Source organism: Cucumis sativus, chromosome 2 (genome assembly GCF_000004075.3).
Source record: "Cucumis sativus cultivar 9930 chromosome 2, Cucumber_9930_V3, whole genome shotgun sequence".
In the NCBI taxonomy this organism is placed as follows: Eukaryota; Viridiplantae; Streptophyta; class Magnoliopsida; order Cucurbitales; family Cucurbitaceae; genus Cucumis; species Cucumis sativus.
In genome coordinates, this window is record NC_026656.2 from 23,211,028 (window position 1) to 23,233,681 (window position 22,654).

Here is a 22,654-nt window from a genome sequence, read left to right on the forward strand (position 1 = left end):
CAGAAAAAACTCAAAAAGCTGCTGGAAAAGTGACAAAATCTGTAGAGGTGGTGGCATGCAATTGACAATGGGGGAGTTGATGCCAAGAAATGAAAGGCTTTCACCCCTTTTACTTTTACAAGCTCTAAAGTGGTTGGGGAAACAAGATTTAACTTTCTAAATGAAAATCGAAGCTCCTCCACTAATTAGAAGTTTAGAACACAAAATTTGTAACTATTTGGTTACTAGTTCAAATTTAGAAATTTAGGACTAAATGATGCAAGTACATCAGTTATGTTGCGACCATATCAAATGAAAAATCTGCAAAACAACCTAAAACCTACCAAAGTTCACTAGATTAGTTCCAAAATAGCAATTCATAGTTTTTAACCATAATAATCGCCAATGACTTGGTTTAACAGATTTTAACCAAAACGAATGCACGAATCCATTTTTCATAGTAAAAATTCACAAACTAATAGCTTAAAAACATGCATGTCATTGCATGAATCATCAAGCTCCCATTGGCTCCTCCGTTGTGCTCTCTCAAACATTTGGTTTTATATGATATATGCCCTATTGGCTACTATCATGTAATAGTTTATAACCCAATATATATGACACTGAATTATATAATTTTACCATTAGACACTTATATACAACATAAACATATATATATATGCATGGAAGTTAGTAATAAAAGTAAATTTATTTCATATAGGATTATTTTTAAATATAGCAAAATGTCATAGTCAATCTATCTACAATGAATCGCTATACTACTATTTTTGTTTATTTGCATCATGATAAATATAAATAGTAGTCTTTGTGATTTATTGTGATCTATCACAAATAGACTGTGATATTTTATTATATATTTATAAAATGTTTTAAGAATTTTAGTCATTTAATTCAAATAAGTTTCCTTCCATATATGACATTACATATAATAAATAAATGAATATATATATATACATACATATATATGATGAGACAAACAGCAAACCAACTGAAGGATCACATTTGATGAAACCAAATAATCATACAACAAAAGGTAGGGGAAATAAAGTAGAAGGAGGCTCCTCCAAAGCATTTGGAGCCAAAGAGTGGGCCAAAACATTATTCCACCTACGAACCTGGCAAAAAAAAGACATCGTCCAAGACATGCATGTTAACCCAATGTTATAATTTATGCACTAAATCATAGAACAATGCAAAAGAGAACGCACAATCCAAAATACACACAAAGCAATAAAAGAGCTAACACGACGATATATAGTGGGTCGACCAATTTGGTCTACATCCACTTTGAGAACCATCTTGGAGGAATTTTATTAAGAGCAAAATCACGATACAATTACAGAGTTCAACACAATTAGCAATTTGTAATTAACCACAACAAACCCAATTATATCGTCAACCAAACGCCAAGAGAAACTGAGAGACCCACGTTGAACTGATGCCGATACCCACGCTGAACTGATGTCGAGACCCAAATCCGTTGATACAAACAATGCTAAAACTGATCAGTCGAGACCTAAATAAGAAACGGACCCTTTGAAACCCAACGCTGAAACACCTATCGAAAATCAACGGTTGTACCCCAAAAAATAGTCTAACCCGACGTTGACATGCCAAAAAACTACAGCCTTATCGGATGTCGTTCACCGTCAACATCGTCGTCAACTGAGTTCGCACCGATCGAAGCTCACCGTCGAACTTACTTCTCTCTCTCTCTTTTACTGAGTTTGTCGGTTGCCTCTCTCTTTTTTTCTCTTTTTTCTTTCACTAATAAAAAACCTAAAGAGGAACATGAGCTTAGCTCAACTAGAACCTATATGTTCCTGTGGACAAGAGGTCCCAGGTTCAATTCCCCACTTAGCATTTAATACAATACCTTTGCAAAAAAAAAAACCTAAAGATGAAGGTGAAGGATTTACAAATTTTCCATTTCGGTAAATTACCACTCTACTCTTTATAAATTTACCATTTTACTAACTCTTAAATACTTGTCATTTTTATACACCCTAGATCATTCCTTTAACTTACTTTAAGTTCCATTGCGTGTGCTTTGTTGTGTGGATATCCTTCCATAATTTAGAAAAGTGTGCTTAATAAACCTAGGTTGTGTGAGGCTAGGTTAAGTTAGGTTGTCAAGAGGTTGAGCCTAGAACTAAGGGTGTAAGAATATGGATTGAACTCAACAACCCGAACTACCCAATCCATTTGGGTTGGATTGGGTTGGTTTGGGTTAGGGTTAAAATATGGGTTGGGTTGTGTTAAAAAAATTGAATTTTTTTGGGTTGGGTTGGGTTAGATCTCGGGTTGGAGGGTTGAAAAATTCGGTTCAACCCAACCCAACCTGAATTAATATAATATGTAGATATATTTATGTATATATATCATTTAATAAAATAAAACTTAAAAAATTAGGTCTTCCTCTTCTCATTCACCTTCATGCACGGAGTATCATTCACGTCGCATCCCTTCACTCTCTTCTCACTATTTTGAACTTTACAACCATTAGAAAGTAGAAACCAAAAAAAAAAAAAAAAAAAAAAACAAGACAAACCGATAATCCAACCTAACCCAACTTATATTTTATGGGTTGGGTTGGAAACTAAATTCGGGTTATTCGAGAATGTCTCCCAACCCAACCCGATTACACCCCTATCTAGAAGGGAAAATCTTGGTGAACGCCTAGGTCTTGTGTTGGGTGAGGTGTATGCCGCCATGAAATGGCTATACGAGGTGGTTAAGGGCTAGGTGGTCAAATGGATCTAAGACATGAGACATGCGTCCAACCAAATCCTTGTGTAGAGTTTAGCTTGCACTTAATAGTAGTTTTATGCAGACATGATATTTGACCTTTTGCGTGGGCGTTGAGATTTACACTCTAAGTTAACTAAGGCACAAGTTAGGGGGCCAAAATAAGTTTAGGTATGAGCTATGCATTCAATCTTGTAAATTGTAAGTGATAATTGGTTGGCCGAGAGACCTTGCTTGGATGCATAGTCATGTGATGAGCACGAGTTGAGGGCTAGTTGGGGGCACACATGTATGTGCAACAAAGGCTATGTTGTCATGCGGTGTTTAAGATTGAACTAGGTGTTGAGTTGGGAGTTGTCCATCAAATAATTGCAAACAATTGAGTTACTAAGAATAGAAAACTAAGTTAAGTGGTCTGAAAATTAAATGAAAGAGGAATGTCGAACAAACCATATGCTTTTCAGGTCTATAAATAGAAACTGAAGGAGGAAAACTTCATTTTTTTTAAAGTAAAAATCAAGTTTGAGTGAGCTCAAAACTTGAAGAAATTTTCAAATTGTGTTGTTTTGGGAGAAATCTAACCAAGATCAAAAGAATTAGACATATTTAGGGACCCACGAGAATTTTAAGAAATTTTTTGAAAATTTCTCTTATCTTCCGGTTGTGGTAAAGATATTTATTTATACAAGAACTTTACACGCAGAATAAATATTTTAGTTGTAACAACTTTAACAGTTTTGTTTAGTTAATTAGGTGGCCTTATTAGATAGCCTTATTTAGTTACATCAAATCCATCCCGTCCGTGAGTTGAATTAATCAGCAAGTTGGAACTCATCTGGGATGTGTTAGATCTTCCAGTCTGCTACAATAAAAACAAGGTTGATATATAGGTCGACTGGTAGTTCAATTCTGTAAGCATTATCACCATACATTTTTAGTATTTTGCAAGGCCCAAGTTGTCTGTCTTTTAGTTTATTATGCGTCCCTATTGAAAATCTATTTTTCTTCAAATGAATCATCACTAGATCTCCCTTTTCGAACTTTACTTCCCTTCTTTTCTTGTCTTTATCTTGTTTATAAGATAAACTAGTTTTCTCTAGGTGTTCATGTACATCTTTGTGCAGGCTTTGTGTTCTCTCGATCATATTTTCTGCTTCGATCTTGATATCTACATGTGATGGTAGATTAGCAAGATCAAAAGTAAGTCTAGGACTTTTGGTGTAGACAATTTCAAAGGGACATCTCCCGGTTGATATGTTTTTCATATTGTTGAATGCAAATTCAGCTTGAGCTAATGCTAGATCCGACTATTTAGGTTTTGATCCACTTAGGAAATGGATTAGATTTCCCAAAGTTCTGTTAGTGACTTTTGTTTGGCCGTCTGTTTGTGGATGGGCTGTAATGCTGAATTTGAGTGTAGTATCTAGTTTTTTCCATAGGGTGCGCCAAAAGTGGCTTAAGAATTTCACATTACTGTCTGGTACAATAGATTTAGGTATGTCATGTAGTCAAATTATCTCCCCAAATAAGAGATTAGCGATATAGACTGCATCATTAGTCTTCTTGCAGGGTAGGAAATGGGTCATTTTGTTGAATCTATCAACGACTACCATTACAACATCATGTTGTCTTTGAGTTTTTGGCAATCCCAAAACAAAGTCTACTGATAAATTCTCTCATATGATTGTAGGGATAGGTAAAGGGTTGTATAATCCAGCATTGGTGCTGGTCCCTTTAGCTGTTTGGCAAATAGAGTAACATCTCACGAAGTTGTTTGTCTTTTCGTAACTGAAGCCACTAGTATCTAAAAGGGAAGTATTTCAAGTGTTTTGTCTTAGTCCTATTTGATGGACTCGTGCATGGTTGTGTTGGATTTGGGGTTGAATTTTTGTTGAAGTTTGTAATACGTTGAAACCTTCTTATAACCTCACTATTGTAATTTTTTTCATGGATGTGATTTTTAAATGTTTCCTACGATTAATGTTTAACTTACTTTTTAAGCTTTTCCATACTTTGGTTAAGTAACTCAGTTCAAGTCAAGTTGGACAATAAGTATCACTAAGAGAGTCAATGCTTGCTAGTTGCACGCCTTCTCCCTCAGCCAAAGAGGGTCTTGCAGAGGTGGTGTGACATTGCACATAAACATTTGTCTCTTCTATGAAAAAAGGAGATTGCAGTCAGATCCATAAAACAAATTGTGATAAACCATATTGTTAATAAGAGTCTATCACCTATAAATGATTGTTAGCGATATTGACAACTCTTTATAAATCACGACTAAAATTATTATAAGCAAGACAAGACAAGACGCTAACAACCAGCTCCATCAACTAAGGCATACATGCACTAATCTATTAATATGGCAAACCCTTAAATTTCAAGTAGGGGTAAGAAATCTTAACCTAAAGACTTAAATAGTTAAATATACACCAGACCCAAAATACTAGTACCTACTAAATATATATAACTTAACCTCAACAATTTAAAGTTCTGTACATGATATTTCAAAAGATAAAACACAAACCTGATTCTAAGATTCTTTGAAATTGGTGTTTTGCTAAAATCAAATGCAATTGAAATCTCCAAGCAAAGAGAACATGAAGAGAACATGTTACATGTTAATCATTCAACACTGGTAAATGACTAAAATTGCCTATCCGCCTGTGAACTTGCAATTATCAAAATCAATTACATTGGATCATATGTCATATACAATGTAATTACATTAAAAAAAAAAAGTACACATAAACAGCCATGAAAAGTAGTCTAAATGCATTAAGCTTTCACTTTTAACACTTTACCCAGTTTGTAAAAGAACATATTTCCATCAATTTCCCAGCTTAACTTCATTTCATTGATACATACCCCAACTAATCAGAGGCACTCTGATTAAGCAAAAAAGCGTAAATGCACCATTTTCTTATGCCTCCGACATTATGCGTAAAAGATTTTACGACAACCTGCTTGGTCAGAGATTACGAAGAGGCATGTTCAATTGACTCCAACTGATTCCGAAGATTTTGATTGTCCTCCAGTAAGCGATCGTACTCGAGCAGGTACTCCTCAGATTGCTTTCTTAAAGCATCTGTCTCAGCTTCTGCATCATTTGCTTCCTTTGTTTTTACCTCAACTTCGGATTCCAATTTGGTTATTTTATTCCTCATGGTAGTTGCCTCTTCTCCTAGGGCTTTAAGCTTCTCTGCGCTTGCGTCCTCTGATGCTCGAATTTGCTTCTTTGCAACCTCCATGGTCTTCCGAAGTAGTCGAAGCTCTCGGATGTAATGATGTAGTCTATCAATCATCAGTGCAAGGAACAACAGAAAACCTGCAGAACATAAATGTTATATTTGAATCTACATGAACTACTGTAACAAATGAGAATGACCACCAAAATTGCAAGCAAATGGAAAGATCTCGATTAGAAAACAAAGAAAATCAGATTAGAACACAAAACTCAAGTCCATTGGGTAAGTATTTTGTTTTTTGTCTTCTGTATCTAAAAACTAGGCTTACAAACTCTACCATTGTCTATAGTTTTTGTGCTCTATTAACTACATCTTTTACAACATCTAAGCCAACTTTTAAGGCTATTGGCCCTGTTTGGTAATTATTGAGTTTTTGGATTTTGAAAACTGCCTATGTTTTCTCAAAATTTCTTATTCATGGTCATGGCTCCCATCTTTCCTACGTAAACATTTATCATTTTTAAAAACAAAAACAAGTTTTTGAAAACTACTTTTTTATAAAAAAAAAAAAGACTTCAATTTTGAAAAACATTCTTATAACATAGATGACCAAACATGGAAACCAATGAATGAAAGTGATGATGTTTATACGCTTAATTTTCAAAATTCAAACACCAAAAACTAAAACCAAATTTACGAAATTTATTCTTTTTATCTCTCCAATTTTCAATTATGGTTTCCATTTTACCTTTCTTAAAGAAACACTCCAACTCCTGTCCTAACAAATTATTTGGACGCTACATTTTTAAGTTTCAAAACTTGACCTTACTTTAAAAAATCAAGTAGGAAGTGGATAACAAAACATGAAAACTTATGAGTTGAATTAGTGTTTACAAGCTTCATTCTTAAGAACAAAAAACCAAATGGTTATCAAATGGGACCTAGAAAACTTTTGTGAGGTTAGGCGAGACATTTAACTATAACTTTAAGAAAGGTGAAAAACTTATCGACAGCCTAAACATCAAATTCAAGGCTCCATCAATTGACATCAATCATTCAGAATGATATTGTTTTCAAATGCTCCCGTATTGATTTTTCCCTCAAAACTATACTCCAGCAAATTTCCAAACACTCTGTCAATGCTCAAACTGGATTCCATCCCTGTAAGTAAAGAATCAGGATCCATCCGCATTTATAAGCCTTCTTTCTTACTAACCAGGAAACTCCATTTATATGTGAAATTTTATGCAATCCAGAAGCGTGCGGACGAAATTGTAGAAGTAAACAACAGCTCAATTTTAGGAAAAGGTGTAATGTCACATCACAATCATCGAATCGAAATAAATAAATCGAGTTCCATCGGTTTTAACTAGGTCAGAGACTAAAGTTGATGATTCTAAAGATGCAAGTAAAGTCAATAATTCCGTAAGCAATCAAAACCTTGAAATCATACAACAAACACATTCGACCCAAAAAATTAAGAGACAATGGTATGGAGAGAGGGAAGAAGATTCAAAGAAAAAGGAAGTGGAGAAATGATTGAGAATTACCCATGAGAGAAGCCTCAAGCAAGTGATTGGACATAAGGACCTGATCGGTGGGATTAACCTCACCAGCCTCAACCATGCGATTATGGATCTTAAGCATGCTATAGACACTAGAAAGAAGAACAACGAAGACAGTTCCGGCGATTGTTTGAACAACGATAGGGCCTTTACCGCGCTTAAGACGATCTAAAGTGAAGATGACAAGCTTCCTGAGAGGAGTCCGGAAGAGGAGAGTCAAAATCAGAGCCATTTGGGTAGCGATTACGGTGAAGAGAAGCTGAATCATGGTGGATGGGAGTCCTCGTGCAACAGACCGTTCACCGTTTGTTCCAGGCGTTGGCTAATGGCGATGGCGATGGCGTTCGGTAGAACCTTATTCCAGTCTGGATCCAATGATACCCTACTCCCCCTTTTCTTTTTACCTTTTACTTTTTACATTTTTCTTCTTTTTCTTTTTTTTTCCTACTTAAGTTTAGGTAAGTTAAGTTAAGTTATACAATTAGTTTTTGTGTTTACTTTTCTATACAAAGAGTCGGAAATTTAATGTATAATAGTTATACAAATTTTTGGCTAATGTATATATTTATGTCATAATTGAGTTTCTATATCTCCTCACTACTCATTCCTTCCTAATATTACTTCTCTTCTCAAATACTACACCAACTTTAACCAAAATATTTAATTCTCACAAATTTTAAATTTGCTTTTTTAAATGTTTTTTATCATTCATAATAATATTACAAAAAATTTAATATAATAAATAAGATAATTTTTTTTCAAAATAGCAAATTTTATAAAATATTTACAACATATAGCAAATTTTATCACTGACGGTCATTAATATGCTTAGTGATAGAAGATTATCATTGATATAATCCAAAATTAAGTTATAGCTTATAAATATGTTAATTTATTTTGCTATTTTTAAAAATGTTTCATAATAAAAATTTTAATATATAATATATAAAAACGCATAATCCAAAAAAATTTAGACAAATTTGTCCCTTTACATTTTAATTAGTGGTGTTTTTAAGAATATAACAAACTTGCAATATAAGAAAATCTTACAATGAAAAATACTAAAAATGTCTTGTAATTAGTTAACATCAAGTGCCCCTAATATATGAAACGATTGTTTATATTTGACTCTTTTTTCTATCCATTTAGATTTTATCGTTTAAATTTTGTTAGTCATATTTCAACGATTTAAAAAAAAAAAAAATTAGTACGATCTTTTATATTTGAAAAATGGTTGTATATATTTGGAAAATGATCGTTTAGATTTGGTACACGATCACTTATATTTGGAACACAGTAGTTTATATTTAATCGTTTAATTTGGCTACCAAAATCTAAACGATTTTTTTAAGATTCTCTGTACACAATCATTTAAATTTGACTATTTGTATACAATCGTTTAGACTTGACAACATCATCCTTATTGTCTAAAAGACTTATTAGAGTGAAAGTTCAAAAATTTTCATAAGGTCTCCAACACAGAACTGCTCCTAGCTAAGTATACTTAACGTTGGAGTTCTTATGATCGAGTCATAAAAAAGAAAGGTGCACCATGTTTGAATAGGTAGTAACTTTTAATTCTTTAAGTCTTTCTTAACCTCACTTCCATGTCCTCATTTCATGTCCTAAGGATCCCTTTCATTCAGATGTGTTATCAATTCATTCATGTCCCCCTTATAAACTCACGGCGTTACACCCAAGCCCAGCTAAAGCCCATGAAAATCCTCTATAAATAGAGACATTTTCATTCATTTTAGGGATATCTGGTTGAAGGAAGAATTGAAGCTCTAAAGAACTAGAGTTACGAAGAAATGAAGACTCAAACTTCTAAAAGCTCTCAAGACGTGCAAGTTTTTATCAACCTCAAGATTACCGTTTTTTAAAAGATTGAAGACTTGAAAGATTAAAGCTTTCCTTGAATTTTAGAAGATCGAAGCTCAAATTGACTTGCAACTACAACTTTCTGGAGACTAAAGACCAAAAAGTTCTAAGTTTTAACCTATATTCGAGAGAAAGCATACAAGAAGTAAATATTAGAGTGTGTATCCACCATATAAATCAATATACAAAGTTTAATTCCACGAATTACACTTCTCACAAAATCTCATGTGAACAACGTTATTTTGATTTAATTATTTAGTTTATTTTCTATAAGATGAGGACAAAAAATTGTAATTAATAAAGTTTGAAGTTTTTATTAAGAAGATTGTCCACAAAAGTTACAATTGTTCACAAATTTAATTATGCCACACCAAATTAAAAATAAAAAATAAAAATAGAGAACCTCCTTATGCAATTGAAATTTTATAGTTGTCACATTTATTATAATGTGTTTGAAATTGTATTTATATATATTATGAAAAACGTTTTCAAAATAACACTATTTTGAGAAAATTATTGGAACAAAGTCTGAAAAGGAAACAACATTTCTTTTATTCCACAATTCCAGTAAAATATTATTTTAAACAATATCTTTTTAATTTGGTCTTCATTAAATGTAATTCTTATTTACTTTATAAAAACTTTTAGTTTAATTAGTTCCTTAAATATATGTTTTAATATTTTGTAATATTTTGACATCTTCTATTGCATTGAAAAACTTACGTAGATTTATTGTTAAATATTCAGTGAATTAGTAGAGATTTAGAGAGGAAATGTCATTCAAGATTAAAATGGAAAGAAAAAAAAAAAGATAAAAGTTCTACAATCATACTTGTTCATCAAAATCATTGTGGTGGTGCATAAATTTATACAAGTGTTCCAATTTTAATATTTTTTTGAGTACTAAATATGCAATTGTATTGATACAAAAATATAAGTGGTAGTACACTAGTTTAATATAATACAATTTAGAAACTCGAGACTTTTAAGAGTTCGTGAAAGGGATTAATATTTCAAATTTGAAAATATAGTTAGTGAATTGTTGCTTACAAGAGTTCGGAGATCAAAAGGGCTATTATTACTATTGTGGGGTGGAAAGCACGATATCTAGTTTGCTTTTTCTAACATATTTTTAAAGAGATATATAGCTATCAAATTCAAAGTGTTAACAAATATATGCCAATATAAAAGAATTTATGGGAATAACAACATTTAAATTTAGCTTTGGGTGTCGATTACTGATAATTGAAGTATGAGGTCTATATCACTAATAAGTATATCAACGTAAAGTTTATCATTGATATGTCTGGTTATATTTACAATTTCTTTAAAATAGTGTTATATATTTAATTATGGGTTTAGTTGCCTAATTGACAAAAAAGACTAAAATAATAACATGTAAAAACATAAAATAAAATAATTGCATATATAGCACAAAAATAGTAAAAGACTAAAATATCCATGTCAAACTACTATTTTGGGCGTTTCTTGCCAAATTTCTCAAATTAAAAGCTATCAGTGATAGCTTTCAATTTGAGAAATTATTATTTCACACACTTCTTCTCGATTTTTCACGTTGAAAATTATTACTAAAAGCTACGATTAGGGAATATCACCGATAACTGTTATCAGTTATTATCATTGATAGCTACTATTAATCGTTAAAACTGACTATTTTAATTATTGATGACTTAGGTAACTAAATCTTAATCTTGAGCTAACTTTGATTTTTTGTTCAAATGGACTTATCCTAAGATCTTCATAGGTGAGGGAAACTCAATAGCTCTGGCTCAAGAAGCCTCATATTTAAAGGGTAAAACCAAGTGAATGTTCAACAATAAGCCTCCAATTTAAGGGGTAAAATCGCTTTAGGGTTAGTAGATAGGTTGTTCCTTTAAGAACTGAATTCAAATCTTCAACAAGGGACTCCACCCTCTCATTGGTCCGAGAGGGATTCGATGTATAGATTGGACCTAAAACTAATTGTTCAATAGTGGATCAGTGAGACTTAAGAAACAAGATGTAGTCTTAGAGGTAAAACAGTTTTTAGACCAAATCGAAGTTACAAACAACCTGCAAAGTATTAACTTGCTTATCATAGTTATATCACATGGACACAAATTTATCTATAGTGAGGGGAGTGCAACTACGAGAGTTTAGTGGAATGACTCGTTAGTTAATGAATGTCGATTAGTTTGGTGTAAAAGAGTTTAGCCAGTTAATCCCAAATCATTAAAGTTCATAGGTCTATTAGGTTCCCCTACTAGCTTATATGGAATTAACTTAGAACAATATGTTGAAATAATTCGAATTGTTCGAATTACGTAAACAGAGATTACAAATCTATATATAACCAAAAAGAAATACAGTTAAGGAAATAATATCAAAATAATATCTACCTAAAAATAATCTAATTACTTTAATACCCTCCCTCAAATTCAAGGTTGAACTCACAACTTGAGTTTGCTAAGAACAAAGAATCTAGAACAGAATTAGAAAAACAAAAACAAACAAAAACAAACTTTAATCAAAGCAAAGGAAAAACGGAGCAGAATTGAAATGGGACGAAAGCGAGATCTGAATTATGTCTTTCGTTGGGTCAGAATGGAAGTAGAGTCATAGCAGGACAAAAACTGTCGTCAGATCAACTAGATTGGAACGAACTAAACGTGAAGATAAGCAAAGTTTTTCACAATAGACAAATGAACAACACAACCGGAGATTCGTGGCATCGAGCAAACGGAGCCGAATCCAATCGAAGCAAAGCTGATAGAGCATCGAAACGTGGATTTGAACGAAAATGGACAGATATGGAACCGGTTGGGTTTGCTTTAGAGACCTCGTCGGAGATCTGGAACAGAGGTGGTTTAGTTTGTTTGTCAGTAAGAGACGAGTGACAGATATCTGCTACTCGTGGTGACTGAAGAAGGGACGACAACTTGTAGGCACAACAGATTAATAGAGGAAATCCAAGGAGTTGGATTTCACGATGGCAAGCTTCACAAATGGAGAGCGGACATGAAGGTGACGAAATTAGGCGTTGGAGATGATGCACGAATCAAACAGAGACGTCGACGAATCAAACAGATACGTCTTCACCGGTGAGATTCGCAATAGGAAGGAGTTGTAGTGGCGGTATGGGTTTCGTGGATCGGAATTGATGGGAGGCAGACGAACAGATGAAACGACGACGTTGTTCATCAGCATGCGGTGGTTTAGAAGGTCGGAAGAGCAGAGATGCACATTTGTGGGGATTCATTTGTGGATCTTGTTCATATCAGATGTGAGTGGAGATGTGTGAATGGATCTGAGCGATGCGCGAGCGGAGGACTTCGTCGTCGGTGGGTTTCATGGCAGAGGTAGCGGCGGCGAATATGAGAAGAGAAGAAGCGGCGACGAGCAGAGCTTCTTGGAGGAAGACAGATCTGGGTTGAAGCTTCGCGGACAAAGAGAAAGGAAAACAGAGGGGAGGTCGGCGCTACACTTGGGAAGAGACAGATCTGGGCTGGAGATGGTGTGACCGATGCTGAGGTGAGGTGTGCGATGGCAGAGCATGTGTGCGACAGCAGACATTTCTGTATTCATATCTGAACGGAGAAGACAAAAACGTGCACGGAGAAGACAACGGTTTGTCTTCAGATCTGAACGGAGAAGACAGAAACGTGTACAGAGAAAACAATGACCGACGAGTGGCTGGCAAGGCTGAGCGGCGTTTTGAGAGAGAGGAAATCAGTTTTGGTTTCACTTTTTGGGCGAAGAACGAAGAGGAGAGGCAGCGGATGGTTCTACCTCTGTCGATGAATGATCAACGGAGGCAAATGGGATGTGGTGACTTGAATTCAAAAGAGACAAGGCTCTGATACCATGTTGTTTTCTATGAAATGAATCTCTATTTTATTGATAATTTAGTAGAGTACACACCTATATATAATCAAAGAGAAATACAATTAAGAAAATAATATCATAATAATATCTATCTAAAAGTAATCTAATTACGTTAATACACGGTTTTCGTTTTCTTTAGTAAGTAAATGACTTCAAATATAAACATCCGAGGAATCACAAGTTCAAAAGCAGTTCAAAAGCAGTTCAAATTCAATTTGTCATGGACAACTCAAAATGAACGTCGGGTTGCAAATAGCTGGAAAGTTTAATTGGTTAATGCATTGTGCATGTCTTCAACTACATTGCATTAACCAAATCATCCACTACATTTGTTATGAACTACTCATAATGAAAATAAGTTAATTGTTTAAGAGATTAGATTATCAAATCTTGCACTACATTTGTTCAACTAAACCAACAGATGCGTTTTTTCCCACAGGGAAAAACAAAACCAATCAATAATATTCACCAACTGTCAAATGAATATACAAAAAAGAAAAAAGTTAAAGTTCCTACTTTTTCAACTACTTTTCTTTCTATTGTGTGCACAAGAGAGCGAAGAGAATATGACGGATCTAAGCCCACAACTTAAAGGAACTCAGTCCCGTAAAAACCAAAATAGATTTACTCAACAAAACTATGATCAAAACAAAGGCATTTACACCGAATCAAAATTTGGAATTAGATTGGAGAAAAGGGGTGTTGGGTGAGACTGTGTGCATGTACATGAACAAAATTTTGAGTTCTTTCCTCTGTTCTTTTGAAATGCTATTTTTGTGGGAGAACTTGGTCAAAGAAACAGGTATCTCATGTCATCCAAGGTTAATCTTCCCAAGGCCTCATTTGAGCGACCTACAGTTCTGCATAGAGAGGCAGTAAAAGCATTTCTTTTTTAAGATCAAAAGGGCAGGCACAACGAGAAACGATGTGTCGATTAGTTAGTGGTTTATAAAGTAGATTGTTCTAACATACCCTTCAAATACCAGTTCTTTCCTCTCTTGTAGCTTCAAAATCCTCTCCTCGATGGAGTTTTCAATAAAAAATCTCATAATTCTGTTGATGTCAAACGCATATTATTAGTCCTATCTTGAGGCAATAGTAGTAAACGTGGCAAATATATTTTACCAAAATACTGGACCTGATAGGTTTATACTGCCCAATTCGATGGATTCTATCTTGTGCTTGCCTTTCCACAGCAGGATTCCACCAAGGGTCCATAATGAAGACCTGAAGTGAAGATCAGAAGAAAATAACGCGTGTTCATCACCAAAAACAAACGTTTAATGTGATATTGATGCACGACAAATATCAGTGAGATTGTGGCAACAGTATATATGCAAAATAATTGAGGTCATGTGCATGTTTAATTGCATAATCAATGGAAAGAAACTCCTTACATGCGATGCCACAGTAAGATTGAGGGCAACCCCTCCTGCTTTCAAGCTCATTAGAAAAATCTTGCAATCTGGATCTTCAATGAATCTATTAATAGCATCGGCTCTTTGAGTCAACGACATGCTTCCAACTAATTGAACGCAGGTAATACCAGACTGCAAAGGGTTGTTGAAATACATAAAGTGAATTATTTTCCTGATCAGAAGAAGACTCTAAATGCTTATATTTCTACTCACCTTAGACAAGGAATAGTTTATGAGATCCAAAAATGAAGTGAATTGGCTAAAAACGATTCCTTTGGCAGAACCATCTCTTTCAAACATGAATCTAATTTCTTCTCTCTGCAGTAAGAAAAAAAAATCAAGACATTTAAAAATGAGATTAAGACAAAATTTCAGAATCTTGTACTAGCCACGTTTCTCTTGCAAATGATAAAGAAATCCAAAAATACTTGCTCAATTTGGAAGAAGAAAAGCACAGTACAAATTTTCAAGTATGATAGGAAGCTAGTAGCTACCAAGTCAAAGTGTCACCAACTAAATAAAACATAACCTACATGACAGCATGTGCGTTTCTTCATTTGCACTCAAAAGACTAAATACATAAAGGGTATCCTTGAATAAAACTTACCAAAGCTTCTATTTTTGTGCTCGTCTGAAAGTTCTCCAGCTGTATTCTGTTAAGAATACTTGAAGATTTAAACCCCTTAATTTTATTTTTAACGGTTTGATCTTTAAAAGCCATACTTGTGATGAAGTCACTGGTGAGCATCTTTGAGCAAGAAGGACATGAGACAGGCTTCGAAAAATCACCGGCATAATCAATTAAGCAGGCCTTACAAAATGTGTGCTTGCAAGAGGTATCCTGATAGAATTTAAGAGATTTAGTAGAGCCTTGTAAATCATATATAAAGTGAACAGAAGCAATAATCGTGGTAATAAACTCAAACATACTTATAAACTATAAATTTCTCTGTACAATAATATTAAACAACATCACATTCAATATTAACTGTTCGAAATTCAATCTCAACAAATTAGTTGTTTCAAGAATAATCAGCCTATTAGTTATTTCAAGAATAATCAGCCCATCAGTTATTTCAAGAATAGTTGAGGGATTTATTCTGTAATTTTCTACCAATATAAATTCAGTTTTAAAAGGTAGTGATCAATTAGAAGATGTTCACCAGCAGGACAGATCCCCAGTTATGAACGTATACACTTGGAGGAATAAGAAAAAAAAGAGGTGAGCAAAATGATGTAATATGTAGGTGAGTGTTTATGATTGTGTTGGGTCCACGGGATTTGGTTAGTTTGTTTTGTAGCTCTTTTGAGATTCAGGTTAGAGGGGAAAGGGCAGATCTCGAACTCACTTGAGCACACTAGAGCACAGAAAAGATGAACATTTGAAACCTCATACATACAATGAAAATTTAAATTCTCAAACAGCAAAAACAAAGATAAAAGGCGAGGGATAATGGGATTCACCACAGGTTCTTCTGCTGGCTCATAACAAATTCCACATACTTGCTTGTTATTACTATCAGAATCATCAATGTTTCCACTATTTATGGCATTAGTTTTAGAATACACCACAAGATATGGATGATTAACCGCCTGGAAGATTATGAGAAAATGAAGTAAAGTAAATACTAATCCTTAGAAGAAGAACTATCGAATGTTTTGTGAAACAAATCTAAAGTTTTTGCTAAATTGAGGTTAATATGATAAAATAATACATCTACTTAAATTACTAGTGAGAGCAGCAAAGAATTATCATAAGATAAATTCAATTCAAAGCATAAACTGAAAAATAGAAAGCAATAAAATTCATATTTTTCAAAATAAAAGTAAGTTCTTTAATCATTTTATTTGAGTTTTGTTAAAAACTGCCCATGTCAAAACTTAAAGCTTAGCATGGTTTTATTCTTTGACACAACTTTACTCCAAAACTCTTTATTAGACATGTCCTTGATTCCACTTCTAAACAATGTTGGCCAATTTACATTTCAAACTTGTAAATCTAATCTAAAACTCAATTTAAGTTCTAGTACTTCCTCAAACTCCAAAGACTAGTAATTGATATCAATTTCCAAGCCAAACAGAAGCCACAGACCTGTCTCAAGCGAATCAATAGGTCAAATATGTGTGCATAATTACTTGTTACCGTTCCAGCTGCAACAAAACTAAAAGGAGAAATACATCAAACAATCTCACAAGAGGCATCTATCATCAGTGCTGAATTTTCATATTTGCTGAATAGAAAAAAACATGATCTTTTAAAAAAAGTGATTGGAGAATAAAAATCAATTTAGAATTGGTCATAAGAACACAACAGTAAAAATAGTCCTAGTTCAAATTGTCACAACTCAAACCTTCATATTATTTAAAAATTAGGCAAATCACTGTTATTTTTCAATCAGTAGGCAAGGCACAGAGATTTACAGCATTAGTGCAGTTTACGAAAGGCGCATGTCTCATTTATGAGAGGCGTAAACCTCTTATAGTACAACAAAGGTGTGAGCCTCAAGCCTAAAACTTAGAACTGCCTCGAGGTGAGCCTCAAGACGTAAGCCTCAATAGCGTTTAAAACATTTATCATTTTAACAAATTTAGGCCAGATTTCCTCAATAAAATAAAATAACTATAAAGTCTGATTTGAGTGTTTGGTTCTAACCAATTCTAAACTGAAATGATCATACACAATTCAGTTCTTTCTCAAATATAGTGCGGCTTCAGGGAATAACTTTCTGAATTATCAACACTTTTATTGATAATAATGAATACAAACATTACAACTTCTCAATTGAGTTACTTCCTGTCCCCTTATCTTTTTTTTCACTGTACAATAATATTTTCCTTCCAGAAAAATATACAGTCAACTTCCTGTCCCCTGATATTTTCTTCACAGTACAATAATATTTTCCTTTTGAAAAGACATATACAGTCATTCCATATTCACCCACATGAAGCAAGTTCCACATCCCTATCAGACTAAAAATATTCAAATGAAACAAAGACAAAGGAATGCAATTCAAATGAGAGACATTACCAAGTCTTGAACATGACAGAGCTTGACAAAAGCCTCAAGCTTAAACACCTACGATTTCTTAGGTAAAATAATAAACTGATAGCAAAAACTTGAAGACAGCTTCAACTACAAAAGCAACCATTTTCTATATTTGTATCTTTAATTTAAATTCCAAAACCAGAAGACCTCAGATAGTAGTAAAACATTTTCCAAATTGGTCTCCAGAGTAATCACTTTCATCAAATCCAGCCGCAATCATATTCACTGAAGGGACATTGATCATAATTTGGATCAAAGATACTTCAATACATATCTTAATAAAAAATGGCAGTAGATATGATGATTGTCACTCACGTATTAAATTTTGCTCGACTATCATTATACAATGATTCATAAAAATCTTCTTCTTGAATGTCAAGGGTATCTCGCCTAATTGAAACCTATGAGAGGATTGATAGGAACTAAAGTTAGTTTGTCCCTCAAAGAGAACAACTAACAAACTTAACCATGTTAACCATGTATATGCCCACTTACAGTACTTGGAGGAAGAGCCAGATCAGCAGCTCTACCCTTTTTGGTGCGTCGAAGCACAATGGTACTTAAAATCTTATGCTTCAGCAATATCATCCCTCTTTTAAACTCTGGACCTCTCCCAAAATTTTGAATCCGTTGAGAAATATTCTTCAAAATCAAACCATAAAAATAAAAAATAAACATAGTTTAAAAATGTATACAGTGTTAAAAATGCTACACATTGCAGAATTTACCTTGTTCCACCAGCAAAAATGCCGCACACGTTTATGAGGGCAGTTAGGACAGGTAAGGGAACTGTAATCGCCCATGAGGATCCAATGTCACATGATTTATTATAAAAAAATTAATGAGTCCAAAAACAAGGAAGCTTACAGAAAATTCAAATGAAAATTTACTAAGCAATGATGAATTATTCTGAATCTTAAGTTAACTAGTACCTATGATCGAGTGTTCTACAATCACAGTCCTTACAGAAGTAGAAAGAATAGGGGACAATTTGCAGGAAGCGAACCTGAGCATATCAAAAAACACATGTTAATTTAAAAAGGAGAACCTTCCTTGGAAGTAGACAATGTTCTAAACAAAGCAAAACTTGCAAGAGAGAACTTACAAGCGAGTAAAGCTCCCCAACGCGATTCTGGATAGGTGTGCCACTTAAAGCCCATCTAAATGAAGAAGAAATTGCAAGAACAGCTTTTGCAGTATTAGACAGCCTATCTTTTATGAAATGTGCCTACGTTTGCATAAAATTTTGTTATATTCAACAACAACCAGAACCCATCAAACTACTGATGGAAATTAACTTCTGTAGGTTCCTTCCTTTTTCCCTTGTTCTTACCCATTTTGGAGTGACAAAACAAATCTGTGCAGCATCAACCCCCCCCCCCCCCCCCCCCCCCCACCCGAGAAAAAAAAGACAAATTTTGGAATCTCACCTCATCCAAAATGACACGGTCCCATATCACAGAATGCAATATTGAATTCCCACGATGTTTTTCATCATTCTCATGCTCCTCCACTGTCTGTCCAAGAGTGCTTTTCTGGCCACCACTTTTGTGAACATTATTGTTCTTATCTTTATCAGATTTCTCCTGTTTACATATTTGTGGCTGTATAGGCCTTTTCCTTTGTTGCTTCGACTGCTTCTCTGTTTTAACAGCATCAGGCCCACAGATGTACATCAAGTGAAACTTCAAATTCTTCTTATGAAATAGTTTACTACAGTAAGGGCACCTATCCTTGGGGGGCATCAGATATTTCCTGTAATCAGCCTCGACAACAGAGTATGTGGTAATAACAAAATCATATTCTGATAAAACCTCAAGACTCCGTTCTCGTTTTGGACCATGATACACAAGCACCTTGTAACTTCCCTCTGATGTGAAACGATCAATCTCACTTACCCACTGGCTCACAGCAACCACAGGACATATCACAAGAGTTGCTTTGATCAAAGGCAAGTCCTTGGAAGAACTTGGATTCGATGAGGGTCTTCTCAATCCAGCAGTACCAGATAGCTGACGTTTAGCAAGTACCAGCGCAATAGCTTGGATGGTTTTTCCCATTCCCATTTCATCTGCAAGTATCCCACCTTTAATTGAAGAATCTTCCTGCTTCAGTGCCCAAGCTAGCCACTCTTTCTGGTACCGTAGCAGGGGCATCGTAAGTGCAGCGGGTGTTTCAACAGCTTCAGCAAATACTTCATTCTGATTAGCCAAATCAAAATCTTTTTCAATGTTTTCATCAATCCATCTCTCATATTCTTCCTCCCAGATATTCCACAAAAGGGTAGGCTTTGTCTTCTTTTTCCTTGAGTACTTGGTCTTTGGCTTCTCTATATCAACCACACCCTGGGAGTCAGCAATTTCTGGTCTCGGATTGTTTAGGTTTTCATCATTGCCTACATTGCTTCCCACTTCCTGCTCAATGCTGGGCCCATCCTTTTTAATACGTTTTTTCTGTGTCCTTGCTCTAGACTTCTTTGTTGAATGCTCGCTGAAGTCCTCAGAACTCGAGGAAAGATCTGCCCAGTTAAAACTGTCAACTCATGGTTTCAACGTTATTCCCACTCATACTCTTATTTAATGATGATATAACATGTCAGGTAAATAAGTAAAACCCAAGGAAGCCATTGCAGGCACAGCTAATGTGAACAAAGTTAGATTGTTGAAGAAATTGTTTGAGAGAAAAATTCACTTAAACGGAAGGAACATGCCCGTATACCAATGAAACGAGAAGGAAAAAGAAAGTCTATAAAGAAATAGTTGACACCAAAACTGATGAAGCTTGGGACATATTTTCTTGCCAGGACTACCATACTTAAAATATCTACAGCCCAAAGAATAACCACTGTACCTTCACTTCCACAGTCGGAAACAAGAGATGACACGTCTATATCATCAGAGAAATCTCCGTCTACGTTTCCTGCTCCAATAACAAAACAACGTAATCACTTAGCTATTTTACAATTCAACGGTCTTTCCCCTAAAAACAGTGGTAAAAAGAGAAAGAAAGAACACAGAATAAGGAGAGACTGTGTATTTCCAGTTCAAAAGACCAATGACATCTCAACAAAATTCCCTCCAGCACAACAGTACAAAAAAATCAGAACATATTTTCTTTCCAAAAGCATGCTGAAAACGCAATCTTAGATCCTACAATGCCAAAATCAAAGCCATAAATCCTCGCTTGGCCACAATCGCTTATTCCACTCCAAGAAAATCACAACATCTCAACAATATCAAACAGCTCGAGCAATCTTAGTTTAAAAAATACGCCAGACATAATCATAAATGTAACAATGCTGTAATTGATTTTAAAACCACAGAAAAACCTCAATATTATTCCAGAAAATAAAACATTAGGTTTTCAAGAAACACAATTATACAGATACATAGCATGCGAGACATGAAAAGAACTAACAAAATCGAAACGGTACCTTCTTCGATCAATACATTGGAGGCGGGCTTACGGGGACGAAGCTTCATCGGAAGGACGAAACGGTGCGATTATCTACGTCTTCAATTCCAGACTTGGGAGGATGGGGAGAGGATTGAGCAGCAAGAAGTAGTAGTAGTAGTAGAAGAAGAAGAAGAAGAAGAAGAAGGAGGGAGAAGAAGTGTGAAGTGAGAAACGAAGGGAAGTAGGGAGTAGGGAGAAGAAAAGAAATGGAGAGAGTTGTGAGGGATATGCGTTGAAGTTGAATGAGTGTGATAGGATCGGCGGGAAAGGGGTTGGTTATGATTACTGTGATTGCAAGCGCGAAAATCCATGTTTATGACTTGAACATGGGACCCCCCAAACGGTGCGTTTCATGTTTCTTCCTAGAAACACCCTTTCAAACTTCTTCAACAAGTCATTTCCTAATTATTATTATAATCATCATCAGTGGTAAATAAAATAAAACGTTGGTTTGTTTCTTTGGGGTTTATTCACTTTGGCGGCTCCCCCATTCCAACCTCACGTCACACATCTCATGCTTCAATAATTTCTTCTATTCCCATTTACAACACAATTAAATTGCACGCCGCGCTATCACATTTCATCCGTGGGTTTCCAATTATTGAGTTTCCCGTTTCTTACCCTACAATTCTCCATATTCAAAGGACTCTCTTGCTAAACGATAAGTTTGGAGAAATAAAAGAGTTAACAATATATGTTGAAAATTTACTTCCTATTTAACAAAAATATTTACCAAAATATGACAATTCGGTAAATTAAATATGTGAATATTTGTGTGATTTAGAATATGAATTTTTAAAAATAATTTTCATAATCTTTTCCACGTAATTCTTCCTCAAACAAATATTTTCATAACACTACATATTATAATCATTCATCCAAACACATATTATCATTAACACTACATATTATAACCATTCCCCCAAACACGTACTGTTATAACACTATCATTCATAGTCCTTCTCCCAAACACATATTATCATAACACTACAAATAATAAACATTCTCTCATACACATATTATCATAACATAAAATTATTATAATCATTTTCCTTCATAACTCTTTCTCTCCCCCAAACGCACCTTAAGTTATTATACTATTGTGTTATTATACTTGAGTTACAAGCATTTGTGTTCGGATATAGATTTTTTTAGTTTGGGTTGGTGTAGATTATTTTAGTTTGAAAAACATATAGTAAACATTGTAGCAAAGAATAAAAAACAATAATGATAAATTGTAATTGTGCAGTGTTCAAGCTAGCTAATGAGTAATTTTTAAATAATATTTACTTAACTAAAAGTGGTTATTTTTGTTTTGCATAATATTTGACCCAAACGCACTCTTACGAAACCAAACTCATAAATTTAGAATTATTTTTATTATATGTCATAGGTTTTAGAAAAAAAAAATTACTTTATCTTTTACCTCTTATCAAATTTTGTCGATGACTATCAGTAGCAAATGTCAGT

The 22,654-nt window shown here is 34.3% G+C and overlaps 2 protein-coding genes across 3 annotated transcripts; both read right to left on the reverse strand.

Annotated features, from left to right (window-relative positions):
* Positions 1–5,388: 5,388 nt before the first annotated feature.
* LOC101218101 (B-cell receptor-associated protein 31) lies at positions 5,389–7,901 on the reverse strand. The gene is made up of 2 exons (XM_004151847.3): positions 7,484–7,901; positions 5,389–6,073 (listed from the first exon to the last, which is right to left on the reverse strand). Exons 1-2 carry the CDS (start codon positions 7,764–7,766, stop codon positions 5,724–5,726), a joined length of 633 nt encoding a protein of 210 aa, XP_004151895.1. The 5' UTR covers positions 7,767–7,901; the 3' UTR covers positions 5,389–5,723.
* Positions 7,902–13,619: 5,718 nt separating this feature from the next.
* LOC101217865 (DNA repair protein RAD16) lies at positions 13,620–21,471 on the reverse strand. 2 transcript variants are annotated; one of them, XM_004151846.3, is made up of 16 exons: positions 21,162–21,470; positions 20,579–20,647; positions 19,159–20,246; positions 18,834–18,956; positions 18,661–18,734; positions 18,457–18,517; positions 18,224–18,370; positions 18,044–18,129; positions 16,775–16,844; positions 16,147–16,275; positions 15,290–15,523; positions 14,896–15,000; positions 14,662–14,814; positions 14,403–14,491; positions 14,237–14,317; positions 13,620–14,124 (listed from the first exon to the last, which is right to left on the reverse strand). In XM_004151846.3, the coding sequence occupies exons 1-16, from the start codon at positions 21,208–21,210 to the stop codon at positions 14,055–14,057; spliced, it is 2,628 nt and encodes an 875-aa protein (XP_004151894.2). In that variant the 5' UTR covers positions 21,211–21,470; the 3' UTR covers positions 13,620–14,054. The 2 variants fall into 2 exon arrangements, with proteins under 2 accessions (XP_004151894.2, XP_031736545.1); XM_031880685.1 differs by lacking the exon at positions 16,147–16,275 and having other exon boundaries at positions 21,162–21,471.
* Between the last annotated feature and the right edge of the window lie 1,183 nt (positions 21,472–22,654).